This window comes from Trematomus bernacchii, unplaced genomic scaffold (assembly GCF_902827165.1).
Source record: "Trematomus bernacchii unplaced genomic scaffold, fTreBer1.1, whole genome shotgun sequence".
Taxonomy (NCBI): domain Eukaryota; kingdom Metazoa; phylum Chordata; class Actinopteri; order Perciformes; family Nototheniidae; genus Trematomus; species Trematomus bernacchii.
This window is the reverse complement of record NW_022987564.1, coordinates 9,739,617-9,763,395: the sequence shown is the minus strand read 5'-3', so window position 1 is coordinate 9,763,395 and position 23,779 is coordinate 9,739,617. Positions and strand designations below refer to the sequence as shown.

At 39.7% G+C, this 23,779-nt stretch overlaps 2 protein-coding genes across 2 annotated transcripts; one reads left to right on the top strand and one right to left on the bottom strand.

Annotated features, from left to right (window-relative positions):
- The first annotated feature begins 408 nt into the window (after positions 1 to 408).
- Positions 409 to 3,201, top strand: LOC117478363 (cathepsin S-like). Its single transcript, XM_034125372.1, has 8 exons — positions 409 to 454; positions 754 to 929; positions 1,156 to 1,278; positions 1,631 to 1,780; positions 2,242 to 2,466; positions 2,548 to 2,713; positions 2,836 to 2,938; positions 3,020 to 3,201. Exons 2-8 carry the CDS (start codon positions 810 to 812, stop codon positions 3,117 to 3,119), a joined length of 987 nt encoding a protein of 328 aa, XP_033981263.1. The 5' UTR covers positions 409 to 454; positions 754 to 809; the 3' UTR covers positions 3,120 to 3,201.
- Positions 3,202 to 7,895: 4,694 nt separating this feature from the next.
- On the bottom strand, positions 7,896 to 22,000 carry LOC117478383 (synaptic vesicle glycoprotein 2A-like). Its single transcript, XM_034125397.1, has 13 exons — positions 21,894 to 22,000; positions 17,098 to 17,839; positions 16,291 to 16,471; positions 15,421 to 15,572; positions 14,480 to 14,613; positions 14,230 to 14,319; positions 13,234 to 13,341; positions 12,283 to 12,371; positions 12,015 to 12,179; positions 11,768 to 11,901; positions 9,411 to 9,617; positions 9,153 to 9,312; positions 7,896 to 8,165 (listed from the first exon to the last, which is right to left on the bottom strand). Exons 2-13 carry the CDS (start codon positions 17,705 to 17,707, stop codon positions 7,982 to 7,984), a joined length of 2,214 nt encoding a protein of 737 aa, XP_033981288.1. The 5' UTR covers positions 17,708 to 17,839; positions 21,894 to 22,000; the 3' UTR covers positions 7,896 to 7,981.
- Positions 22,001 to 23,779: the final 1,779 nt, after the last annotated feature.

Genomic DNA, 23,779 nt, shown 5'->3' with positions numbered 1-23,779 from the left:
TTCTTGTTTGAAACATTAAACCACATGAAATTAATTGAGCATAATGAACAGAAAAAGTTTGTTTTAATTAATTTATCTAAATGTGCTAATCACTCAACTGAAAGCAGCAGACTAGAAGGAGTCTGCCCAGCACCAAACAGCTAGGGAACATTTTGCAGCTAAAGGGGCAGATACTTCCTTTCAAAGCAGAAATAATAATAATGAGATTGGACTTACATTCTTTAGAAACACGACTCCAGATCAATTAAATACTGCCCCGTAGCTGCTTTACTAACAGCCTAAAAAAGGCAAACATCCATGGAAATGATGTGTCAGTGTTATGTTCTTTTTAGTGCTGCCCCCAAGTGGAGAAACCACGTGTTGCAGGTTTAATGAGCTGCAGGTGTGCAGTGGGCATGGTGGCTTATAAAAGCCCTGAGCTTCTCCCTGCCGTTTCCCCCAGTGATCTCCTCAGGTTGGTAATATTTTAGCATCTCTGATCTCCAATAAGCATGTTTGACGTTTATTTTCAATGCTTACTTTTGTTGTTTCTCTCCAATAAGTGCATGAATAGTGGGCTAAATTTACTTTTATATCCTATAGTCAATGTGAAGATGTATTGGTAATTGCCTTTTTATCTTGGTAAATCACTTTTCTTCCATCTACTTGTTGCCTTCCATAAATGTAACCAGCAAGTATCTTTAAAAAATGCACTTTACTAATGCATGGATTTATGTTTTATTTCAACTGATTCTAAATGTGAATTGCTATCAGCTGGTGGTGCTTCAGTGAAGGTTGCTGCAGCTGTCTAATCAAAGCCAGATCCAGAGATGTTTCGGAGCTTGCTTCTCACCATCGTGTGTGGATATGCATTGGCCGTTCTCAGCTCAGAACTGGATCGACACTGGGTGTTATGGAAGAAGATGCATCAAAAAGTCTATGAACACGAGGTAAAATTAAAGTCTTAAGTTATCTTAAGACTTTAATAATGTTTGGGGTTTAGGCATGAAAGCCAATTGAAGTTGTCATCTCCTTATTGCATTAATTCTAAAATTGTAACCATTTCTCTTTTTTACAAGGGAAATGCCTATCAATCGTATAAGTCTTCACCTCTTGGTAATTTCAGTCAGGAGGTTTTTACTCGTATCGCATGTAGTTACTGTGCTGTGTTTCCAGATTGAGGAGTTTGGGCGCAGGCGGATCTGGGAAGGCAACTTTGAAATGATTAATGTACACAACCTGGAATCCTCCCTGGGCCTGCACACCTATGAGCTGGCCATGAACCACTTGGGGGACCTGGTAAGTAAACTATTATTGGATTAAAACACCATGCCTATGTTCATTATGTATTCTTTGAAACTGTTTCTTACCTAGATAGGGAAAGTGCAATATTTGTGTATGAATGCAGTAGGGAAGGTGCAATATTTGATTTATGTATGAATGCAATATTTGATTTATGTATGTGCAATAGGGAAAGTGCTGTACCTGTATGTTGTTTCTTTGCCATGTGATATGTGATCTCTGTATCTATGACTGATTGACCTGAATGTTTTATGTTTATCTCGATGCCCAAGACAAATTTATCCTAAGGGAGACAATAAAGCTCTCTTATCTTAGACAAACTGACTTGCAATCTTTTTTTTTTTTGCAGACCACTGAGGAGATTTCAGGCACTCTGATGGGCACCGTCGTGCCCTCTGGCCTGACCAGGGGTCCTCCCATCTCTTTTGCGGTCAACGTCTCTCTACCGCCAACACTGGACTGGAGGAAAGAAGGCCTGGTAACTGAGGTCAAACAGCAGGTGAGGGATACCTTTAAATAATCAGTTCATATCAACAGAGAACATTAGGACTTGGTTGGGTTTTGTAGCTTAAGACAAAGACTGCAGTCGACTAAAGGAAAAAAATCATATCCACTTTTCCTTGACCTCGAAGAAAAACCTCTTGCAGGGAAGATGTCAAGGATCATTCACAAGGACTTAAAAGTGGACCTCTGTGCTAATCGAATCAAACTGTACTTGCACTCGGCTGTTTGTGGTTATTAAATCAGCTTTAAATATTTTATATTTGACCTTGGATGGTTATTTATCTTAATTACGGTGTGCTTGCCTCTTTATTAAATTGTATTCTATTTATTGTATTTGCCTTTTTTAAATCCAGTGGCTGTAACAATTACAATTTCAAAACTGTGGGAACAATAAAGGATTTCTGATGCTAGTGTGCCAATTTGGACCTATGTTTAATCAACTTTTCTCTCTTCAAGGGTTCTTGTGGCTCTTGTTGGGCCTTCAGTGCAGTTGGAGCTCTTGAAGGGCAACTTAAGAAGAAAAACGGCGCCCTGATGTCCCTCAGTCCTCAGAATCTGGTGGATTGCTCCCTTATGTCCGGAAATAATGGGTGCCACGGTGGCTTCATGGCAGACGCTTTCCAATACGTCATTAAAAACAAAGGCATAGATTCAGAAGCAGCTTACCCCTACGTTGGCTGGGTGAGATTCCTAAGCAATGAATGTGTTAATATTCAAAGTTTAACCTTACTGTAACTCCCCTGAACATTGCTTTCTTTACAGCGTGGTAGTTGCAAGTATAACCCAAAGTACTGCGTCGCCAAATGCTCAAGCTACGCCTTCATCGCAGAGGGCGATGAGTTTGCATTGAAGGCAGCGCTAGCTAAAATTGGCCCTATCTCTGTAGCAATCGATGCCTCCAGGCCCAAGTTTGGCTTTTACCGTCATGGTGAGAAGATGCTTAATACCTCTTAAATGACAAGTTTAATCTTGGTTGTAAGTTTACTTAAAACATGTTGGGATCTGTGTGAATGTTTTCCTGAAGTCTTTACCTGTTGTGTGACCCTACAGGAGTGTACAGGGACCACAGCTGCACCCACAATGTGAACCATGGCGTGCTGGCTGTGGGCTACGGCACCGAGAATGGACACGACTACTGGCTGGTCAAGAATAGGTGTGTCTGAGATTTTAGCGTTGAATGGAAATGTATAAAACTTTATTTCTGTTTTATAATCTAAATGTTCTTCAATTGTAGCTGGGGTGTAACCTATGGAGAGGAAGGCTACATCAAGATGGCTCGAAACGGACGTAACCAGTGTGGGATCGCTCTCTTCGCTTGTTACCCCCTCATGTGATCAGCAGATGGCCTGATATTTAAATGTATATTTTTCCACAGGAGTTGGGACACTATTTTTAATAAATCTGATTCTTAACTTGTGTTTTCCTGTAGTGGGTTTGTGTTTACTTCCGTGACATCACTACGTAACACTTGCAGTTCTATTGGCTAGCGCTCCAACACGTTGAACATGATGGGCTATATGGCAGGACATCTCCAGGCGGTTAACAGAGCCACCTAGCTAACCAGAGCAGACTGGGCTCTGGTTTCAGACAGAGGGTGAAAAAAGGTGCTGCAGTTTGAGGAAAAATAAAGCACTTTTGGAACATTGAACATGAAGCACAAAATATGAAACTGAAATTGAGCATAATGGGGCCCCTTTAAGGGTCGCCTATTATGCAAAATCCACTTGTTCATGTTTCTTATACATAAATATGTCCCCTCTGTGTAAAGCGATTCTGAAAGTTTCAGGAAAAAAGATTCACTCACTTGTCCTAATCCATTTATATAAAAGCCTGTCTGAAAATGAGCTGATCAGATTTTGGCCACTTTAGGATGTCATAACGATTTTTTTGGCTTGTGTAACATTAGCCAATAACCAACTATGCTAACACCCCCCCCCACCTTATCACCTGAATCTCCTCCTAGAGCACCATTTTGGTTTTTTTTGGGGCGTTGGGAGTGGCACCTTATATTCATCTAAAGTAACAGACAGAATCAGCACTTTTGAAACAGGGCTGAAACAGAGGGGATTATGGGATGCTACAATGCATGATCTGTTTGGCATTTCAAGCCAAACACTTCAGTGACATGTTTTGTATATATCTGAGACCTAATATATTGATAAATATAATAGGGGACCTTTTAAGGACTTGGGTAACTGTATCCTTTCCTTGACTGAGGAAATGGCAAAAAGTGTTGCCATGCCTCTGTCACATACCTGCAGAAATTGTATTGTAAGCATTGCGATTAAACCAGAAACCTTTGTTCTTGAGGACTCATTCCCGTGGATGGAGCACCTGAAGTCTTCTTGGCCAAGACACTGAAACTTTTCCTGGATCGGAGTGGAAAGCAACCACATAACTGCACCTTTACATAAAGTAGTCGGTGTAGAGATAATGCTTAAGTATTACTGAATTAAACTTGAGTTGATATCATGCTGTGTAATGCAAACTCACAATGGGTTTTCTTTCAGGTTTTATTTCCATTATGATTTTCTTCAAAGAACTGGATAAAGGGCCAATCCTGGAATAATGAACAACTCTCACGTAAAATAAATACAGCACCTTTTCAGCATCACTAAAATATTCTCAATATCCAGAAGTAATAAATACTGAATGTACCAAGATTTTCAGTCTTCATTTACAAAACACAAAGACAACACACGATAGATTTTTGTGTCATATTGAACTTTTTTGGAATTGTTTTCATTGATCTTTTGTTCCACAAATTCCAAACTTGCACGTACAAACATCTACAGTTTCTACACACAGTACATTGATTTTTCAGAATTTAACTCACATTAAGAGTAGAACTTTTATCATTTAATAAACAGCTCGGAGTCAAACTAAAGAAAACACAAACATAAATTCCCAAAGTCCAAACTACAGTGAAGGATTCTTGCAGTTCTTTTACAGATGGAGTTGTTTTCTGGCATGGGTCGGTCCTTTTTTTCAGGACTCATTCAGAACTGATCCGTGTGCTCTTAAGGAAACAGAAACCATGCCATAAAAAGACCTCCACCCCTTTATCAGACCGCCATCATTAATGGAAGTCTTCAGGCAGGTGTTTGCAAACACATCCCATATCACTGCCGTCATAGAGAAAACTCAAACCAGTGACCCTTTTGATAGTTTATACATATATATATATATTTATATAGAATGCAAATTCTACACATAGTAACATTAAATAGTGAACTTTTACATTTTGGAAAGGAGCTTCAATTTGACAGAGGGAGCTCTTTTGATGAGTTGATAAATCTTTTGGTGGTCCTCTTGGATTTAACACAGACTTCCTGTTTCCTCAGATTTAGTGAAAGCCTCCACGTTATTGCTCACACTTCCGCTTTTCAAAATAGTTTCAAATGGACAAACATGTGAATGTCGAATTGGACTTATTCTGGCTCCTTTCTCACTAAGCATATTGCCATTTTCTGGCCATATCTTGTACCTCTTTGACAAGATGAATTGCACAGTTACAAGCATTCTCTGCTGAACTTTAGGCCTATTTATATATATATATATTTATTTAAAAAAAGAGTTATCTGGGTCCAAGGTAAACAAGGAGCACAGTCACCACTAACTTACTTTCAGAACACATACTCAAGTTTCACCAATTTTAAACCCCACTTTGATTAAGAACAATCACTGCAAGCAACAAATCTATGTCATCATACAACAATGAAAACACTAGTTCTTGCTTTAGACAAAAACAGCTGGCATACAGGACGTCCAAGAAGTGAGACAATACGATACAAACATGCGTCACGATTGAATACAGAAGGATTAGAGGGCAAAGTTGTTTTTGTTCGTTTAAGATTTGATCCTTTTCCATATTTCTAAACCGAGAACAGACATCTATTAGACTGGCTATCTTTGATGGGGTTGGTTTTCAAAGACTGAATTGTAATCAGCAAAAGAGCACCCGAGTCTATCATGAAGAACAGCACATACAATTCTACACTGCATATATTGTTTTTTCTTCTCTTTAGTGTAAATATATTTTCATGGTCCCCAACTGAGCTGCATTCATCGCAGGGATGAAAACACCGCAACAGAAAAAAGTAGAAAAATATGTGACAGACGATTTAGAGTCAGCTTACACACACACACACACACACACACACACACACACACACACACACACACACGCACACACACACACGCACACACACACACACACACACACACACACACACACACACACACACACACACACACACACACACACACACTCGACCACACATAAATACACACATGAACAGAATGACATATCCTAACAGTCTCTCCAACATGAACAAGACGGGACACGTTTGTCATCATATAGACACAAGACACGCACACACACACACACACAATTCAGAGGACATCTTCAGGTCAAACAACATGCTCTACTGGGCAGCAGCACCTACATACACTCACTGATTGTCAGCACACATGTTGATGTACACCTTTGGAGAAATGATCGACTAAGTAATGATTATGTATATATAATGGTACTCAGTTAGCTTTACTTTGGAGAAATTGTGTCCAATTTAGAACAAAGTCACAATAAGCTATGGTCTTGTGTATTTGTGTACTTCTCGATTAAGCAGAATCATGTAGGAACACAGTGAGGGATTTCACTTTTTGTGGCACATATGTATTCTGGCAGGATCAGAAGCCCTTAAAATGAAATTAGACCATTATGTGCCATGCTGCCTGATCAATAGGACTTCAGATGTGTTTAATTTGTGCTTATGAGAATAATGAAGTCACATCATGACTCCTAGGGGCGTTAACACAAGTTAGGGAAGGATACTGCATTGTTTGTTTAAGGTCATACAGGAAAATATAAAACAACCAAATACAGTTATAACTATATAAATTATATTAAGGTCATTTTTCGTTACTTTTCCAGAGTTTCATTCTGACAATAACTACTGAAAAGAGTTGTGGTTAAACGGTCTGCAAAAATATTTATAGTTTTGTCAATTTCGTGTTTCCATGGAACAAACATTTCCATTCATTTATGACTTGTTTTCATATTAAGGCAAATAAAAGGAATTTTTAAATAAGAGAACTATCCAGCATGTACAATAAATTGGTGAATTGTTGCTTAAACATAACACCAGCTGTAAAAGTGGCCTAAACATTTCACCACACCTGAGCTACTGCGTGACTTGTATTTGATATAAATGGATGTGTGACTGCTGCTCCGTACATTCTGCTGTTGGATCAGTAAGAGATGCTCTCCATGGCTGCACTGAAACACATGAAACACTTTCATAACGACACACATGCACACTCACACTACTAATTTACAAAAATTACACTAAAGTATCTTCTCTCAACATCAAGCACTTGACCAAAATGCGTTTCTGTGTTGCAGACATCACACTGCCACAGCTGCATGGTTCAACAACAGGGAGGGGAAAACACGAGAGGAGCTGGATCAAACCATTCCCATTTACAACTAAGAATCCTGTGAAATGCATCTTCGCCTGTCTGCGTTTCACCTTTCAGTCGAGGACTAGACTGCAGGGACAAGGAGTTTTGAATAAATTAAGTCTCACTGGAATGTTTTTATATCATTTGGTAAAAACTGTTCTGGTTTTAGATGGCAGTGATCAAGGGTCATGGGCCATTTCAGAGAAAATATATTCACCCTGAAATTCATTGTGAGATCTTTCCAAAGAAAACGTCTATCAAAGCACTAGCCTCAATGGAAATGTGGAGTAAATTGTACAGTGATATGAAAAAGCAGCACTGAAAGCCAGTCACTGATGCCAAGGACAGACAGGAAAGTAAAACATTGTATTCATATATGAAAACCTACCACATTCATGGACTAAATATGTTCACGTTCCCCCATGAATGGCTTTTTTTCTACAGTCTCATCTCTGCGTTTAACATCTCTGTCCTCAGCTGAAAGTGTTATCATACAGATTTAGATGTGTTATCATGACATAGGAATGTATTTCTACATCTGTGTGCTCTACTCTTTATCGCTCTATAGACTTTAAATGATGCAATCCATGTTTCAAAGGATTCTGGGCTTACAATGGGGATGGCAGTCTGCTCTGTTGGTGTGTGGCGGCAGCTCTCTGGGATGTTCGGGCCTTTTGTTGTCAAACACACACTCCAGCTGTGCTCTGCTGCCAACTGCTGGTCATTTGTTTTACTGCAACACTTGGCCTCGTGTTTCAGGCAACTTTGTCGCAAGGAAACTACCTGCAGCGAGGGCGCCTGCAGCGAATATGATGGGTACGGCCTTGGTGATGCCGACGAATGACTGGAAGATGCTGATGCCCAGGACCGCCGCCAGCTTACAGAGGGCGTTCAGGAAGCCAAACGCTGTGCACCTGAACAAGAAGAGAGGGAGAAACACAATCACAGTGAGGCTTTAAGAACTGACGTGAGCACCAAATCTTAAATGTACAATATTTTGTTGTATTTCCGCTTGTAATGCTAGTAATAATAGTTGTTGGTTGTATCATGTACATACAAGTCCTCAACCTATAAGACATTAGACACCAGAAATCATGCTGCAGTGGTGTGACAACATTTGTCAGACGAAGTTGTTCAACATCGACTCCACATTGAATAGTTTCTCAACACAAGCTTACCTAACAAAAATGCAACTATTACAAAAATGGGAGTCATCAAAGCATATTTTACCTAACAGTAGTGCTTAAAGTGGACCTATCATGCTATATTTTAATAATATAGTGTAGGACCATAACTATATAAGGCATATTTATACTTTTTCCAAATACCAAACAGATCATGCATTTTAGCCATGCCTCATTTTGCTCAATTTGTACTTTTTTAGCTCTGTTTTTGCAAGGGCAGATTCTGTGAGAACAGCACCACCTACTGGCCTGGCATATGTACTACAGCATCTCCAGCGCTTTCGAACGGCAATGGCCGTGGCTGTCTCCTCCTGATTGGTGGAGTTGGCCCAATAGCCGTAGCGCCACTGTCCTGACGTCAGGACAGTGTTCAAATCTGGATCAGTTTTTATCAGATCCGTTGCAGCCCTTTTTTTAGAGATTTGGGTATGGAGGAAAATAGAGAGGGTTGTGTTTTCTGACACTTGGTGAGTTCCCTGGAACACCGGGGACACATATTCATGTATAAAAGACGTACAAAAGTGCATTTTGCATGATAGGTCCCCTTTAAGTAAAGTAAAAGCACCTTATAGGAAACTGCAGAGTAAATGTACTTAGTTATTTCCCACAACTGGCTCTTTCTGAATCCCCACAAGCTCACATCAGGGAATCAACCTTAAAAAACGTCATCATCATCATCATCATCATCATCATCATCATCATCATCCATCATGTTACCTTTTGTCCGAGGGGTAGAGCTCCACTGTGATCACATCCAGGGCGTTCCACGAGGCGATGCTGATGCCACCAAACAGGCACAAGAGGGCGATCATCCCCGACTCACTATTGCCGAACATCAGGAACAAACAGCTGACACAAGATATGACACTGGATCCCGCTGATGAGAGAGAGACAGACAGAGGAAACAGAATTACATTAACTTAAATAGCCTGTATAGCCTAAAGTGAATTATCTGCATTGATTAGATTGTCTTACCCAGCATCCTTAAACGCCCAATTTTGTCCATTAATAGAGCTGACACGATGTTGCCAGGCAACACCGCCAACGTGCCGAGGAAGTTGACAAAGTAAATCATGTAGGCATTGTTGAAGTCGTCGCTGAAGTCCAGTATGCAGCCCTCTTTGTTGTGGAGGAAGGTGCTGTTGAGTAGTTTACAGTCCACAAACCTGTACTTGAATAAATCTGATGAAAGAGAAAAGGGAGAGAGAGAGAAGTGATGATGCTCTGATATTTATGAAGGAATTAATTGACATACATTTAACTTTACGAGCAATAACGACTGGGATAGGTTTAATTTTGTAATCCAATCAAGTGCAATGAAGTGTGTACATAACTTTTACAGTTTGTGTTCGAATATGTGTTTGAAACTAAAAACATTGATAATTGCTCAACTAAATCCTTTCATGCAGGCTTAGGAGGAAGTCAGGGTTGTATGCAGCCTGACTAAAGGATTGGAGATAATCCTCAGTGCTGGAAAATGTACTTTGGCCTCCCCTTCATGTTTTCCAAGTTAAATTAAGCAATGTTTAAGATCTACCAATGTATCTTCTTCTTAAAGATGCTAGAAGTAACATTAACCACAGATAAGGACAGTGCTCTTCATAGCAAAGATTGTAGGGCAGACATTTACATATTTACTCCTCTATCAATTCAACTTGACTTAGGCTAATAGATGTTTTTTATACTATGATTTTGAAGAACTTCTGACCATATTTTTCCTTTCTGAAACCTTAGTTATGTACAAACTTGCCTGAAAATAACGAATCTCAGCAAAATAAATGGGGACATTTTCAAAGCCACCACACAACCGGTCCCCTGCCAGCAGCTGTTTCTAATTGAAATCCCTTCCAGGCAGCGATTAAACATGATAAACAGCATCCCTCGCTATAAACTGTTTAAAACAAAATAACAGGGGGAACAACAGAAAAGGTCACAAGAGGTTGGGAGGCCTGTTATGTTATTCTGTGGTTATACTTTGATGCACTACAGCTGCACAAAAGCACATTATTATTTGATGACACCGCTGAAACTGCTCTCATACCAATAGCCAACATTTTATTAAAAGCAGTCAGGCATAAGAGTGCTGAAGGATCATAAAGTGTTAAGATGCCCGAATGACATGAACATAAAGGAATGTATTGTTGGCTTCAGGGATGAGAAGATACTGTTGCTGCTGTAAAAGCTGCTGAGGCGGTTTCTGTGGGATTTAAGAAGCAGCTCCTCTGTTTTCTCTGGATGAATCTGACACGTTGACTGAAAGCACAATATTGTTCTTTGCATGGTCGAGTTGGACAGCCTGCATTTTCTACCAATGGCCATTGGCATATTCTTATTTGTAAGGCAATCTTACCTTTATATCAACTTCCTTTGGAAATGTATTGTCTTTGCTCCGAGGAGTAATTGCTACTTAATGTTTCTAAAGCCACGACTGAATTGGGAAAAATTGTATTTATATTTATTTGTGTTTCATTTAGACATAAATCTGCCGAGTCGAGACTCTTTTGGATGACTTGCAGGGAGACACATTGTTGTGTTGTTTTGATTGAGTGTGTTGATGACTTATTTTTCATGATTATAATTCTGTTTTCATTTATGTGTAGTTTTTGTGTCTGCAACATTAAATATAAATGACACTATTTCCTAGTTATTGACACTATTTTCCTGGTTAAATAAAAAGCAAAGATCAGAAAACACAGGCTGATTAATAAAGAGAAAAATCAATTAAAAAGAATAAAGAAATAAGATCTGAAGTTTTATCTCAGAAGATTTGTTGGTTCTAATTATCCATTGAACACGTTCTTGCATCTGTTGTTTCGAATCATGGAGAGCTGTCAGGAGTCTCGTCACTCTGCTGTCAAACAGTCTGTGATTTGTTTACGTTGCTATGGTAACAGTTCTGCTTCAGTAACCTAGGGATACTAGCAACAGAATGTTTCCATGGCTACAGATCTGCTGAACATCTGTGTTTTATCTTGTCTCTATTTTTACTTCAGGCGGCAGTAAAACCCCTGCACACTCCGACGTGTGTTTTTCCTCAGCAGCTGTGTTATAACATAAAAGTGATCATTACTGTTAACCTGCGATGTAATTAAAATGAGTACTGACATAATGAGATGTGTTTTTCTCTGTTTAACAATATTTAAAGAGGCACTTGTTCATATTTTTTTGTTAACGTTATGCACCAAAACACTAAAGTACATTTAACAGAGTGTTTAATGTCTTAAACTCTCACTGCTCATGAATATTATTTAGCTGCAGGAGAAGCTACATCGTCTGTTCATCTTCGTGCACATGACTATTGAACACACTGAAACATGTCTGTTAATATTTACCTGTGTTGTAGAACAAACTTGCAATGAAGGTGCAGTTTCTGAAGAAGGTGTGTGTGGAGGTGATGTCCTCAAAGTAGCACTCCTCAAACACTGAGTCTTCAAACACCATGGACTTCATCTTCAGGTTCAGGAACCTAACGAACACGTCAAAGGTTAAACTTTTCTGTTCTGCAGTTTTATTGTTGTGCTTTATTGTTGATCATTAGAACATAAATCTGAATAAAACGGCAGCTCACAAAACACTCACTTGTCATTGAAAAAGTGTCCTTCGCGATACACTTGGTTTTCCATGGTGAAGTTCAAAGTGGCGTGCTCGATTCGCTCCTTAGTGAAGGTCTTTGTGCGTGAGTCATATTCCTGCCTCTGGATGTACTTGATCATGTCTGGGAACCACACTGTCAGACCGTAGTAGCTGCAAAATGTTAAGTGAACGATGTTAAGTAAAACGATTAAATAAACCTAAGAAGTGAACAAGAATCCCCACTTAGAAAATGTTGTATGAGTCTATACTCTACCTGAAAGACATGGTAAACCAAACAGCCATGAGCATGAAAGTGGTCCGTTTATATTCTGGGCTGAAGCAGGCAAGGATGTTGTTCCTAATCTGCAACACGTAAAGAGGAAAACACACAACTTTAGAAAAAAGAAAGCATGGGAGAACATATTTTAAACCCCTCAGAAGATACATTGTGTATGATCTTAGTTTAATCTGATAATGTGGTGATATTTCGACTGATATTCCTGAGCAGTAATGTTCAATTTACAAAGAATTAACTTTATGAATTGGACCTAAAACTTGAACACAGCCAGGCTTGTTCTCCCCCTTTTGGTGATATCTGTTGTCTTCCACATGAAACTACTTAGTTACAGCTTCAACATTAAGAGATGAGACTTTTTGTAGTGGGCATTAAGCGGGTGGTGCAGTAGTGGATTTTGTAAAAGATGGAGGGTGTAGGCGTGTAGCAGAACGTAGGCTGAATGCAAATTAAAATCTTGCTGGTAAAGTTTCTGCCTGAAGCAGTGGTGCTGCAATAATGTGCAACACAAGAAAAACACAAGTTTAAACAAGAAAAAGTCATTTAGTAACAGATTCAACAAATTATCACTATATTTAAAAGTAGGGAACAAAAGGCAGAAAAGAAAGTCTGAATGTGAATATGTCTGAATATGTAATCATTTGTGAATTTTAAGTCTAAATAGTTCACAAAATCAGACTGTGGTGAAGAAACTAATTAAAAGGGAAAAGATGGCATCTTCAACCTTTAGCTACTCTTGGACTTGCTGCCACCCACGCCTTCCTCCACAATGTTTGTTTCCACCGATGCCTTTTACAGCCAGCCTCGAGCTGTAAAAGGCCACAGCCTCATACAGAAATGATCTCAGGGGTCTTTTTATGTCATGCTTTTAAAAGTTGTTTACAGTTTTGGCTCAGAACTTGTGCAAAACATGGCGTCTCCTTCACTGACCTGATGGGAGAGGCTCACGATCTTCAGCCTGTAGCGCTGCCAGACCGGAGTGTCGGTGCCAATGTCCGACAACTCATCCATCTGTTTCACCGTCTTAATTGTGGTGACCTTAGATAACAGAGACGCAAGTCCTTCAGCCAGATGTCTTAAAATGAATTATGATGGTAACATTTTCTAATTACAAATGGTATTTCTTCCTCCTGCAGCTTTGAGTTTTCCATGAAGAAACGATAACACAGTGAGACGAAAAGGATAATGCAAACGTATTTCCCCATGTGATTAGAATGCATTACCATTCATTTATACTAAACACGTGTTGGACATTTATTGTTGATTTAAAACCTGGTGAAAAGGGAACAAGTGTGAGCACATTTAGTCATAAATAGTCAGGTGAAGGTCAACAAATATCCTTGACAGGAGACAAAGTCTAAAGACGATTTTGCAGATTGAAACATTGCTATAGAGAGGAATAAATCATTTATTATGAGAAGTACTGTGTGCAGACCTCCTTCACGCCCTGTCAATCTGATGACTGAGACGTGGAAAGGTTGCTCTGTTATTTTAATTGGGAGCTATCTTTCTGTCTGTACAAAAGGATCACTAGAATATCTTTGAAAGATGCTACATTTTGGACATTTAAAAACGTGTGGTTGTTGTTTTCTTTAAAGAGTGTAACTGTCTTTAGGCCAACACACTGAACTGTAGAGAAAAAGGAAACTATTTATATGCACCTGAGTATTTGTTTAATGAAATCTATGTTTGATTTGCATTAAAGCACAGCTGATTTATCGTTTGAATACAATGTATGTCAGACAAGACTGTGAAAATGTTTCAAGCTGTCCACTAGAGACTACGTTTTAAAAACTGCAGCAAACAATAAAAACGATGACCTTTAGTACATCATTCCCAATCTCTTCCTTCTCTGACTAACCTTTCTTCTTTTGCTGTCGGATATCTCATAAAGGCATAAAACAAAAAAATGTCAGGGATACTCACAGAAAACACTTTCTCTGGGTGTCCCTTTGCTCGCATGTTAGTGTCGTGAACTTGCTTCAAAATCATCCAGCCTTCGTCGTGTTTGCCGTTCTGTTTAAAAGAAATATAAACGTCATACTGTGTATATCTTTCTGTTATTTGTATGGAAGTAACCACATTAGTTTAAACATTACAAGAAAAAATTATCGTTATTTCACATTTGTAGTATCCATCTCATACTGTCAGACCGTCAATCAGCACATCTGCTCACCTCTAAGTAGAAGCGTGGGCTCTCTGGCATGGCACTGAGGGCAGCGATGGCTGCGACAGCGGGAAACGCGCATACTAACACAAACACACGCCAGCTATGGAACTGATAGGCCGAGCCCATCTGGAAACTCCATCCTGAAAAGACAAAAGATATTTGCTAATAATAGTCAAACCTTACACTTTGCCCTACAATTGTACAGTAAAGGGCATCAGATGAGGTTGAACACCAAGTCTTTATAAGGCACAGGCTGGAATATATTTAATTTGGTGTGACACTGAATGAACTATGTTCTTATTTGTCCTGCCTCCGGGGGAGTCAGAGGTCAGCCGCAGTGCAGCGTTTCTGGAAAGATGCTTGCTAGCAAAAAAGCTTAAACCAGCAGGATTTTACCAACTAAAACTGAGGCTCCAAATTGTGTGTCAACAGTTTCCTTACTGCACAAATATCTACATTTAAGAACTAGATGATATGATGAAAACAACTCTCATGTTTGTCCGCCACATATAAAGCTAAAATCAGCAGCCAGATACATTAGCTTAGCAATCAAATTGGAAACAGCTATTTCCAAAGAAAGTAACGTTAATAATTGCTCAGAGAAAATGAGAAGTCCAAACCAACTAGAGGTATATTGAGTAATTTAGTAAGCTTAAATATATGTGTTGGGTAGATTTTGTTACACTTGAACAGAGCCAGGCTAGCTGTTTCCCCCTTTTTGCAGTCTGTGCTAAGCTAACTCGTTATAACCTCATATGTATGTAATGGACATATATGAGTGGTATCGTTCTTTTCATGTAACTGTGAGAAAGCAAATGGGTATATTCCCTAAAATCGTTAACTTGTGCTTAAAGTGTTTATCAAAGTTAGGATGATCATCTAACTTAAACATTAGCAGAGGTAGCTAACAATACTCCTATATTCAGGTGTATAGTTGCTGTACTCACCGTAATGTGGGATAATAGCCCAGGCCATGGCAGATGCGTATATCCCGCCAATCATCCAGAACATGCAGAGCCAACTGAGGTGCTCTCCACGTTTCTCCTGGGACAGGAACTCAGAGTAGTAGGAAAACACGATGGGAATAGAGCCACCAATCCTACAAAGATCAGAAACAAACTGAGTTGAACAGTCCTGTTGTTTAAGAGTTCAAACACACAGTTTAAGTTGAAGGATTAACAGCATTTGTAATAAGAAAGAAGACGTTACATTATTTGATATGAGATGTCCTGAAACACAACGTATGTACGGCTCACACCTATTCTTTCACTTATTTCCATTTAGTTAACTGTATTATGGTTTATATGTTTTCGTTAGTGCATCATAATGGAGAAGCGCTGATTAAACTACAAATTAAAATGATTCTAGCAACTAAATATGCGAGTTTTAGAAAAGAAAAAGAAAAAACATATTCAAAGAAGCAGTTAGGTGTCTTAAACACTCACATAGGGAAACTCATTTCCCCTATGTGAGTCTTAAAAAAAAGTAAGTTAGAGTGAGGTAGTGTATCAAAAATAATTAGGTAGTGTCACAAATATCCCAAAATAATGAGTGAGTACCTCAAGAAAAGTAGGGAGCATTTTAAAATATGAGGTCAAATTTCTAAATTATTAAAAGCTTTCCAAAAACATTTATGAAGTACCTCAAAATAAGGAGAAACTTTCTTAAAAAAAATAACATAGTATGTCAAAATTGTTTCTCAAATACTAATTCACTATATCAAGGGACTTTTTTCATCACATTGGCAGAAATGGGCTTTCATAACGGAAAGATCACATCAGAATAAGAAAATATGAATACAGTATTTCTTAATTTACCCAACACCCGAAAGGAGTCGGCAGAACAGAAAGGTGCTGTATCCCTGGACGAAGGAGGAGAAGAAGGAGAAGACACTGTTGATAGAGAGACAGATGAGAAGAGACTGGCGGCGGCCTATCCGGTCAGCCATAGCCCCCCAGAGGAAGGCCCCGACCATCATCCCAAAATATACAATCAGTCCTGTGGAGAGAGCAGAGGAAATGAAACTATTAGAGGAACAGATGTAAGTCTACCCTGTCTTCTTATTGCTGTTATATTATTATGGGCTTTTCAGGCTCTCTCAAGAGAGCAGTTCAAATATACGGAGTAATACAAATCTCCTCTCTTTATAATATCAGTCGTTATTCTTGACGGCTATATTTTTATGGTCAATAAATCTCATGAAAACACCAAATCCAACAATAATCTCCAAGACACAGGCCTGTTCTCTACTGAAAGCACGAATGTTAAAGGTTTTTAGCAAACACTACTCAAGCATCAGTAAATAGTGTATTTGTTGGGGACTATTTCCCGGTGCTGTATTAGGTTTTTCCGGTAGCAGGATGGTGTACATTGCCTCAAAGTGCTCATGTTAATGGTAATGATGCACAATTGTAACAGTGTGGCTCGCTGATGTGTTTTTAAACGTTTTTGGAGAGCAATGAAGCGCTCAGAGACCAGAAGAATACAATGTGGATTCACAGCCAATATTCGTTAGTATACTAAGCCAATATTCATTAGTACAGTTGTACTTATAGCAACATTAAAAAAAGAAATGGTGACACAGCCAATCCAGAGCCTGTGCACCATAGGGAGAAGAGTCTTACCTAGCATGCTCTTGTTGGGTTCAGACAGGCACATGTCCTTCTCAGCACTGGGCAGGACGAACCCCACCACAAAGATCTCCACGCCGTCTGCCATGAGTGCCAGTCCAAGCACAAAGTACAGGGTCCATTGGAACTTCCCGTGACCACACTCTTGTAAAATGGTCTCGTACTGTTGAGCCAGCTCCTCCTGGTCCTTCCTCCTCTCGGCCTCGGACACTCCGATGTCTCCTAACTGCTGAGCGCCGGCACTCACCGAGCCCGGTCCTCCAGCCAGGCTGCCTTTGCCAGATTCAGCCCGAGGGATTCCTTGGTACTCGCCCTCATAGATCTCATCATCCTCATCGTGACCCTCTGTGGAGTCACTGTGGCCGCCCTCCTCGTCATTGGCCGCCTGGCTGTCTCCACGGTAATAGCCTCCGTCCTGGCTCCCCTGCTGGGGGTAGTCATCATCATCATCCTCTTCAAACCGGCTGTAGGAGCGCTTGCTGTACTCGTCGGTCACCTTATCCACTGAGCGGCCGACCTTCTTGGATGCTTGCCGCTTGACCTCTTTGGCAATGTCTTTGGCGCCTTTTATGAAGGCAGTCCGGTTTTGGTAACCCTCCTCCATTTTAAAGAGGATCAGAAGATGAAAAAGTGGTCAAGGATTTAGGGGAGAGGCCACCTGAAGCTTCTGTGTGTTCAGGATACACCTCACAGATGTGTTGTCAGTCACTGGACTGACCACAGGCTCTTGTTTTGTCTGGGGAGAAAATGGAAAGTCTTATATTACTTTCATTCGGGCATGTAGTAGTAGTTTCATTAAAGGCACTTTGTTATCAAGGCATGGCATTATAAACTTCACATTTCTGGTGAGCCACTATAAAGTGTAGGGGCTAGTATATGGGCCATGGGATTGGTTAAAGTGTCTATGGAGTGGTTCAGGAATGAGTATCCAAACCCAAATATCAGTTATAATTGTTGCACTATTAGTCCCTTATGTCGAAATAAATGTTTTTTGTTGTGGGTTTTGGTAAGATGCCAGAAATTTGGTTTGTGATCTATACAAGCTAAAGAGATTTTGACGTTTCTTATACAACATGAATATGTCAGTAAAAACCCAACTATTGACTTGTGAAGCATTTTCATGTCTTCAAAAAGGCATTTGCTAACAAGGTTAAATGAGATTTAAGAGATTTTTAAGGACATTAAACATAATTGCTCTGAACACTGGTCAGCCTTGAGCTTAGTGGTGGTTACGTTAAAATTACGTGAAAAAAGGTATATCTGCAATATCCAAAACCCAATGGAAATATCTCTTTGTTTTTTTGTTGAGGGAACAAGGGGCGAAGCTAATTTCCAGGCCCACAAAAATTAGGCATACCTAATAGCTATTGAGATGAAGTAGCATTTCTTCAAACAACACAAAGAAACACAAAATGATTACAAAGTGACTAGAAAAGGAATAGAAGCAAGATGTACAAAGACATGCAAATTGATAAGAGGTACAAAATGACTACAAAGACACAGAAAATGACTGCAAAGAAAAGCTAAACTAACACAAGGAAAATTAAACAAACATGTGTTGTTTGTAGTTGTTTTGTGTCTTTCTGTCTTGGTGTCTTCTACACATGAGGGTGGTTTATGCCTATTACTGTCCAGACATGTCTTTCTCTTTGAACTGATGGTTCTTCTTTATTCATTGAGATAACCAAACCACCTAATCAGCGTTTGATGCCGTGTTTCCAGGCTACACCTGTTGCATTTCCATATCTGCCCAGCATGTGTTTACTGCTGAGTCACTGATGGTAATAACGGGTCGAGACATCAAGCCCTGAATGGTCAGAGTGATTTTTAATGGATTTCGGTTGGTGAGGACATTAATGAATAAGAGCTACAGTACATGACTGTGACTCAAATGCAATGCACCAAATATAATGCTCAAATGATCAATGAAGGCCTGACAGATCAACACATATCAACACCTCTCCTTTATTTGTCCTTAAGACTGCTCAAAAATCCTGCCCTGAAATGTGTGTTTTTCTATTACTTAGGAATAGAAAATGCATTAACCATGTAGAAGAAAAAGCAATAGGTATATTTAGATATTTAGATTAATCAAATAAAGGCATTTTTTAATTCAAAAAGGGAACAACGGAGGATTTAGAGAAGCTGTATGCTGAAACAAATGAGCCTTGAAATTGAAAAAAGGAGCCGGAAATCTGATGTCCATTTAAACTGTCTGCTGCAGTATCACATCTCATTTTGAAGAAAATAAGCCACTGACTCGTGTAGTTCACTGACAATAACCACATCCATATGCTGCTGTATGAGGATGCTGTGAACCACGGGTCGACGTGCGATAAAACAACATGTCATTTTGATATTGCGGTGCAGGGAAACAACAGACCCAGAATGAGGGGCATCACTGCAACGCTCACTTTGACCCCTGTTTCAAAAATGAGATCTGACAGGTAATAATGTGTGGACAGAGCTTGAAATGTCTGCCAGGTATAAAGTATATACAGGGCCGGCAACAGGGTCTCATAAATACTGAAGCCAGAGGTCATCCACAAAAAGAAACCTATAAAGATGTTCTGGTATCTCCTGATGTGCTTGTCTAAACTCTACTTTAAAGCCTTTCTCAACACTCCCACTGTATACAATGATGAAAGAGTAAATCCCATCATATTTTTTATAATTTCAATATTCTTGAAGCTAAAAAACATAAACATACATTTTAATCGACCTTTCAAACACAGTATGAGCAATACAGAATGACATAACTGTTCTTTAGGTTGTTGAAATGATGAACATAAACCGATACCGAATGCATGAAATCAATGTCCTCAGTGACAGCGATATTCCTGGGTTTTGCTAAATAATTGCCTGTTTGTTGATGATTGTGTTTGATCATACTGAGAAAATAATGTATTGCCTGTTTAGCCGTTCAAATGATAGTTCCTGCAAAGGCAGGATAGTATATATATAATATATATAATATATAATAGTAGGTTTGATTAAAAAGATGCATCTGCATCTTGGTCAACGCACAAAAGTTTGATTTGTTTATGTTAAATTAAATTCAAACATCATCCCTAGTAGTCACAGATCCTTCCCCGTCCGCATGATGAGCGTATTTACTGGCACAGACCAAAAGCAGCCCACAGGCCTGGTCAGCCCGGCTAAACTGTCGGACACTAACCTAATAATGACTCACACTTGTGCACTTACAGGCCTGTAATAACTGTCCCATACAAACAGAGCTCTGCAGGGCCTTTCACACAGCATGCATGTCTGTTGGCAATAAGAAAAGCTTAGGTGTTACTATTAACATTAAGATAAGGGTACTACAATATAACCAATATACAGATTCAAACCATTCAGATATCAGTCTTTATTTTCTCTACTTTAATTTGACTGCTAACATGAAATGCTTTGAAGTAAACATAATGGAACAAAAGAAAGATATTAGTTTAAATCTTCTTTCTTTCCCCTCCTTCTCCTTTCTTTTACTCCTTTTCCATTATTATATAGATGGGGTTTAGTCTAGCAAGTATAATTGAAATCAACTGCATGAGTACAGGACAGTTTTTGCCCAATATGGAGTATAGCTATATATTTAATCACCAGAGGACAGAGCACCAGCTAAAACAATCATTCTCTGTATGTGTATTAACAACATCTCTTTACATTCATATAATGTGCACAGACATACAGTAGATAGATAGATAGATAGATAGATAGATAGATAGATAGATAGATAGATAGATAGATATAGATAGATAGATAGATAGATAGATAGATAGATAGATAGATAGATAGATAGATAGATAGATAGATACACTACAAAGTACTGAATCCTTTATGCAACAGGTCACCTACAAATGCACTCTTCTCATAACCCTTGTTATTTCCTCTTCACAAAGACACTAAAGTGCAAAGGCGAACACTATCTAGTCAGATCCGAATAAACGCTTTAAAGCCACTTTTCTCCTCTCGGCCCTGTTGTCAAGTTGACAGCATCTCCACAGCCCCATGCAGCTCTGTCAGTGATGAAGAGCAGGGAGAGGGTGAGGAAGATGGAGCTAAGCCCTTTGATTTTGGTGTCCTTATTTTCTCCCCCATTCAAAAATCGATCAGCATAATTTGACCACTTCCTTAGTGAGGCCAAGCAGAGCAGATAGCCATCCTCACATGCTTGCAAGCTAGAGGGCTTTCTATCCGAAGAAACGTCGTAATGATTAATTTGGACACGAAGATAACATTATAACGACATTTATAACACAAATCGTTCTCCAAATAAAATGATCTCGCATGCCTTTTTATGAAATTATCATATTTGTGCTATTTTAATGTCTGTTTTAATGTGTTTTTCAGAAGCAGATATGACCCAGAAGGGGCAGCAAGAACGTGGATTCAAAAGTGTGATCAAATATGAGCCAATTTGAGACTCCACTCCAGTCATAATCATTGATGTCAAGAAGAAGGGAAAAAAGGCCTTGTCGCCAACAGGCCAATTTATACAGCCCACAAATACGACCGGATTAAATTATAAATAGCAGCCGATTGTCTTGCATCCTGACATCTGTGCTCATTCTTAGAAAGCACGGTGCCGACAGCTCGTCACGATTTGGATTAGATTATAGGGCCGCGACTCGATTCACAAAATCGATCTTTAATTGCTGTGTGAAGCAAACGGTTGCAAATCACGCCCATCGTCTTTTACCGAGGATGTCTTAATGCCAAAAAATAAAACATATAAAACGCTTTAACACGACATTGGCCGCTAACAGCTAATTATCAATCCCGCTCACCTTTATTCCTGCGATGTGGAGCCTCTTCAGCCGGAGATGTGGATGAGGAGGATGAGGAGGAGGAGGGTGAGGATGATGGTGCGCACGAGTCTGTTGCCGTGATGATGCTGTGCGGGTTGGAGGAGAGAGAAGCCCACGCCAGGCATCCACACACACTCAGTGATGTGCAGGGGTCCCCTCCCCCATGCAAACCCTTTACGAGCACATTAACGCCTTCATATCTGGAGGGGTTTGGCGCATATCTGCACACAATCTGCGCACATTTCCTCCACTTCCCTCCAGCCATTGCCCCTTTAAGATGGTGCCATTGTTTTCATCTTATCTTATGTGTCTGTGTGTACCATGTTAGGAAACACTAGATCAGTATTAAACACACTATATACATGTGTACCCAGGCACGCATGCGCGCCCTATCACCTTATTTCCATGCATCTGTTTTACAAATAGATCATTGTCTGTACGCATGAAGATCAAATTGTGTGCACAGACTATACACACGTGCAGGCACACCTGACTCCTGTTGCCATGCCAACCACTTGCCATTTTCTTGATCCTTTCTACTGCACGAAGACCTGCTCGTGAAGAAACGTGAGCTTTCCACAGACAGTCTGATGTCATCCCCATTCAAATAAAATGTCTCCATCGATGTGAGATATTTATTTTTAGTTGTTTGTATTTGTCACATTCCTCAGGCTGTGCAATGTGCAGCAGGACAGAATAATAACCAGTCGTGGAATCTTAAAATGCTTCCGTTAATTTAGATTAGGTTGAAAGTAATTTGACATTTCTAATTTCTGTTTATTACATTGTATTAAGCTGACGCTTTTATCCAGAGCGACTTACAATAAGTGCATTCGACCAAGAAGATACAAACTTGAAGAAAACAGAATCATACAAGTACATTAGGTTTCATAGAGCCAAACCATGTTAAGTACTCAACTGGCTTTAGATAAGCCAGTCCTTTGTTAGTATAAGTGCTTTGTTAGTATATGAGTGCTTAGTTAGTATATAAGTGCTTTGTTAGTGATTTTATTGCTCGAAGTGGAGTCGATTAGTTTTTAGTCTGCGCCGGAAGATGTGTAAGCTTTCAGCTGTCCTGATGTCAATGGGGAGCTCATTCTACCATTTTGGAGCCAGGATAGCAAACCGACGTGTTTTTGCTGATGGGAACATGGGTCCCCCTCGCAGTGAGGGTGCAGCGAGCCGTTTGGCTGATGCAGAGCAGAGTGCACGTGCTGGGGTGTATGGTTTAACCATGTCCTGGATGTAGGAAGGGCCAGAACCATTCACAGCATGGTACGCAAGTACCAGTGTCTTGAAGTGGATTCTAGCAGTTACTGGAAGCCAGTGAAGGGAGCGGAGGAGCGGTGTGATGTGGGAGAATGTAGGAAGGTTGAAGACCAGACGAGCTGCTGCATTCTGGATGAGCTGCAGAGGTCGGATGGCACATGCAGGTAGACCAGCCAGGAGGGAAATGCAGTAGCGCGAGTTGACGAGAGCCTGGACCAGAACCCCGCGTCGCTTTCTGGGTCAGGAGGGGACGTATCCTCCTGATGTTGTGACACATTTCTTATTTTTTCATTATCTGGAATTGATGCAGTCTTGTGTGCGGATTAAAAAATATTACCTAAATATAAAATATGAAAGGAAACTACATTTGACATAATTAGTCATTATATGCAAAGTGGTATTACTTATAATTATGGTTGCCCCGAACCGTTCTTTATAGCCACTATCAGACCAAAACTGACACGTGTCATATATGTTAGTCATATGTGTCAGTTCTTGGAACCAAGACAGAGGGATATTTGTAAATGTAATTGCCTTATACAACAGCGGACATTTTTGACTCAGTATAGGGCAGGAAAAATTCAAATGGAACCCAA

Excerpts from the sequence above, each read along its gene's own strand:
- LOC117478363 (XM_034125372.1), top strand. The coding sequence starts at position 810 with ATGTTTCGGAGCTTGCTTCTCACCATCGTGTGTGGATATGCATTGGCC. Across the intron at positions 930-1,155 it reads AAAAAGTCTATGAACACGAG|ATTGAGGAGTTTGGGCGCAG; the intron begins GTAAAATTAAAG and ends CTGTGTTTCCAG. Across the intron at positions 2,714-2,835 it reads GTTTGGCTTTTACCGTCATG|GAGTGTACAGGGACCACAGC; the intron begins GTGAGAAGATGC and ends GTGACCCTACAG.
- LOC117478383 (XM_034125397.1), bottom strand. The coding sequence starts at position 17,707 with ATGGAGGAGGGTTACCAAAACCGGACTGCCTTCATAAAAGGCGCCAAA. Across the intron at positions 14,614-15,420 it reads GGCTATTATCCCACATTACG|GATGGAGTTTCCAGATGGGC; the intron begins GTGAGTACAGCA and ends TTGTCTTTTCAG. Across the intron at positions 12,180-12,282 it reads TGGTTTACCATGTCTTTCAG|CTACTACGGTCTGACAGTGT; the intron begins GTAGAGTATAGA and ends AACATTTTGCAG.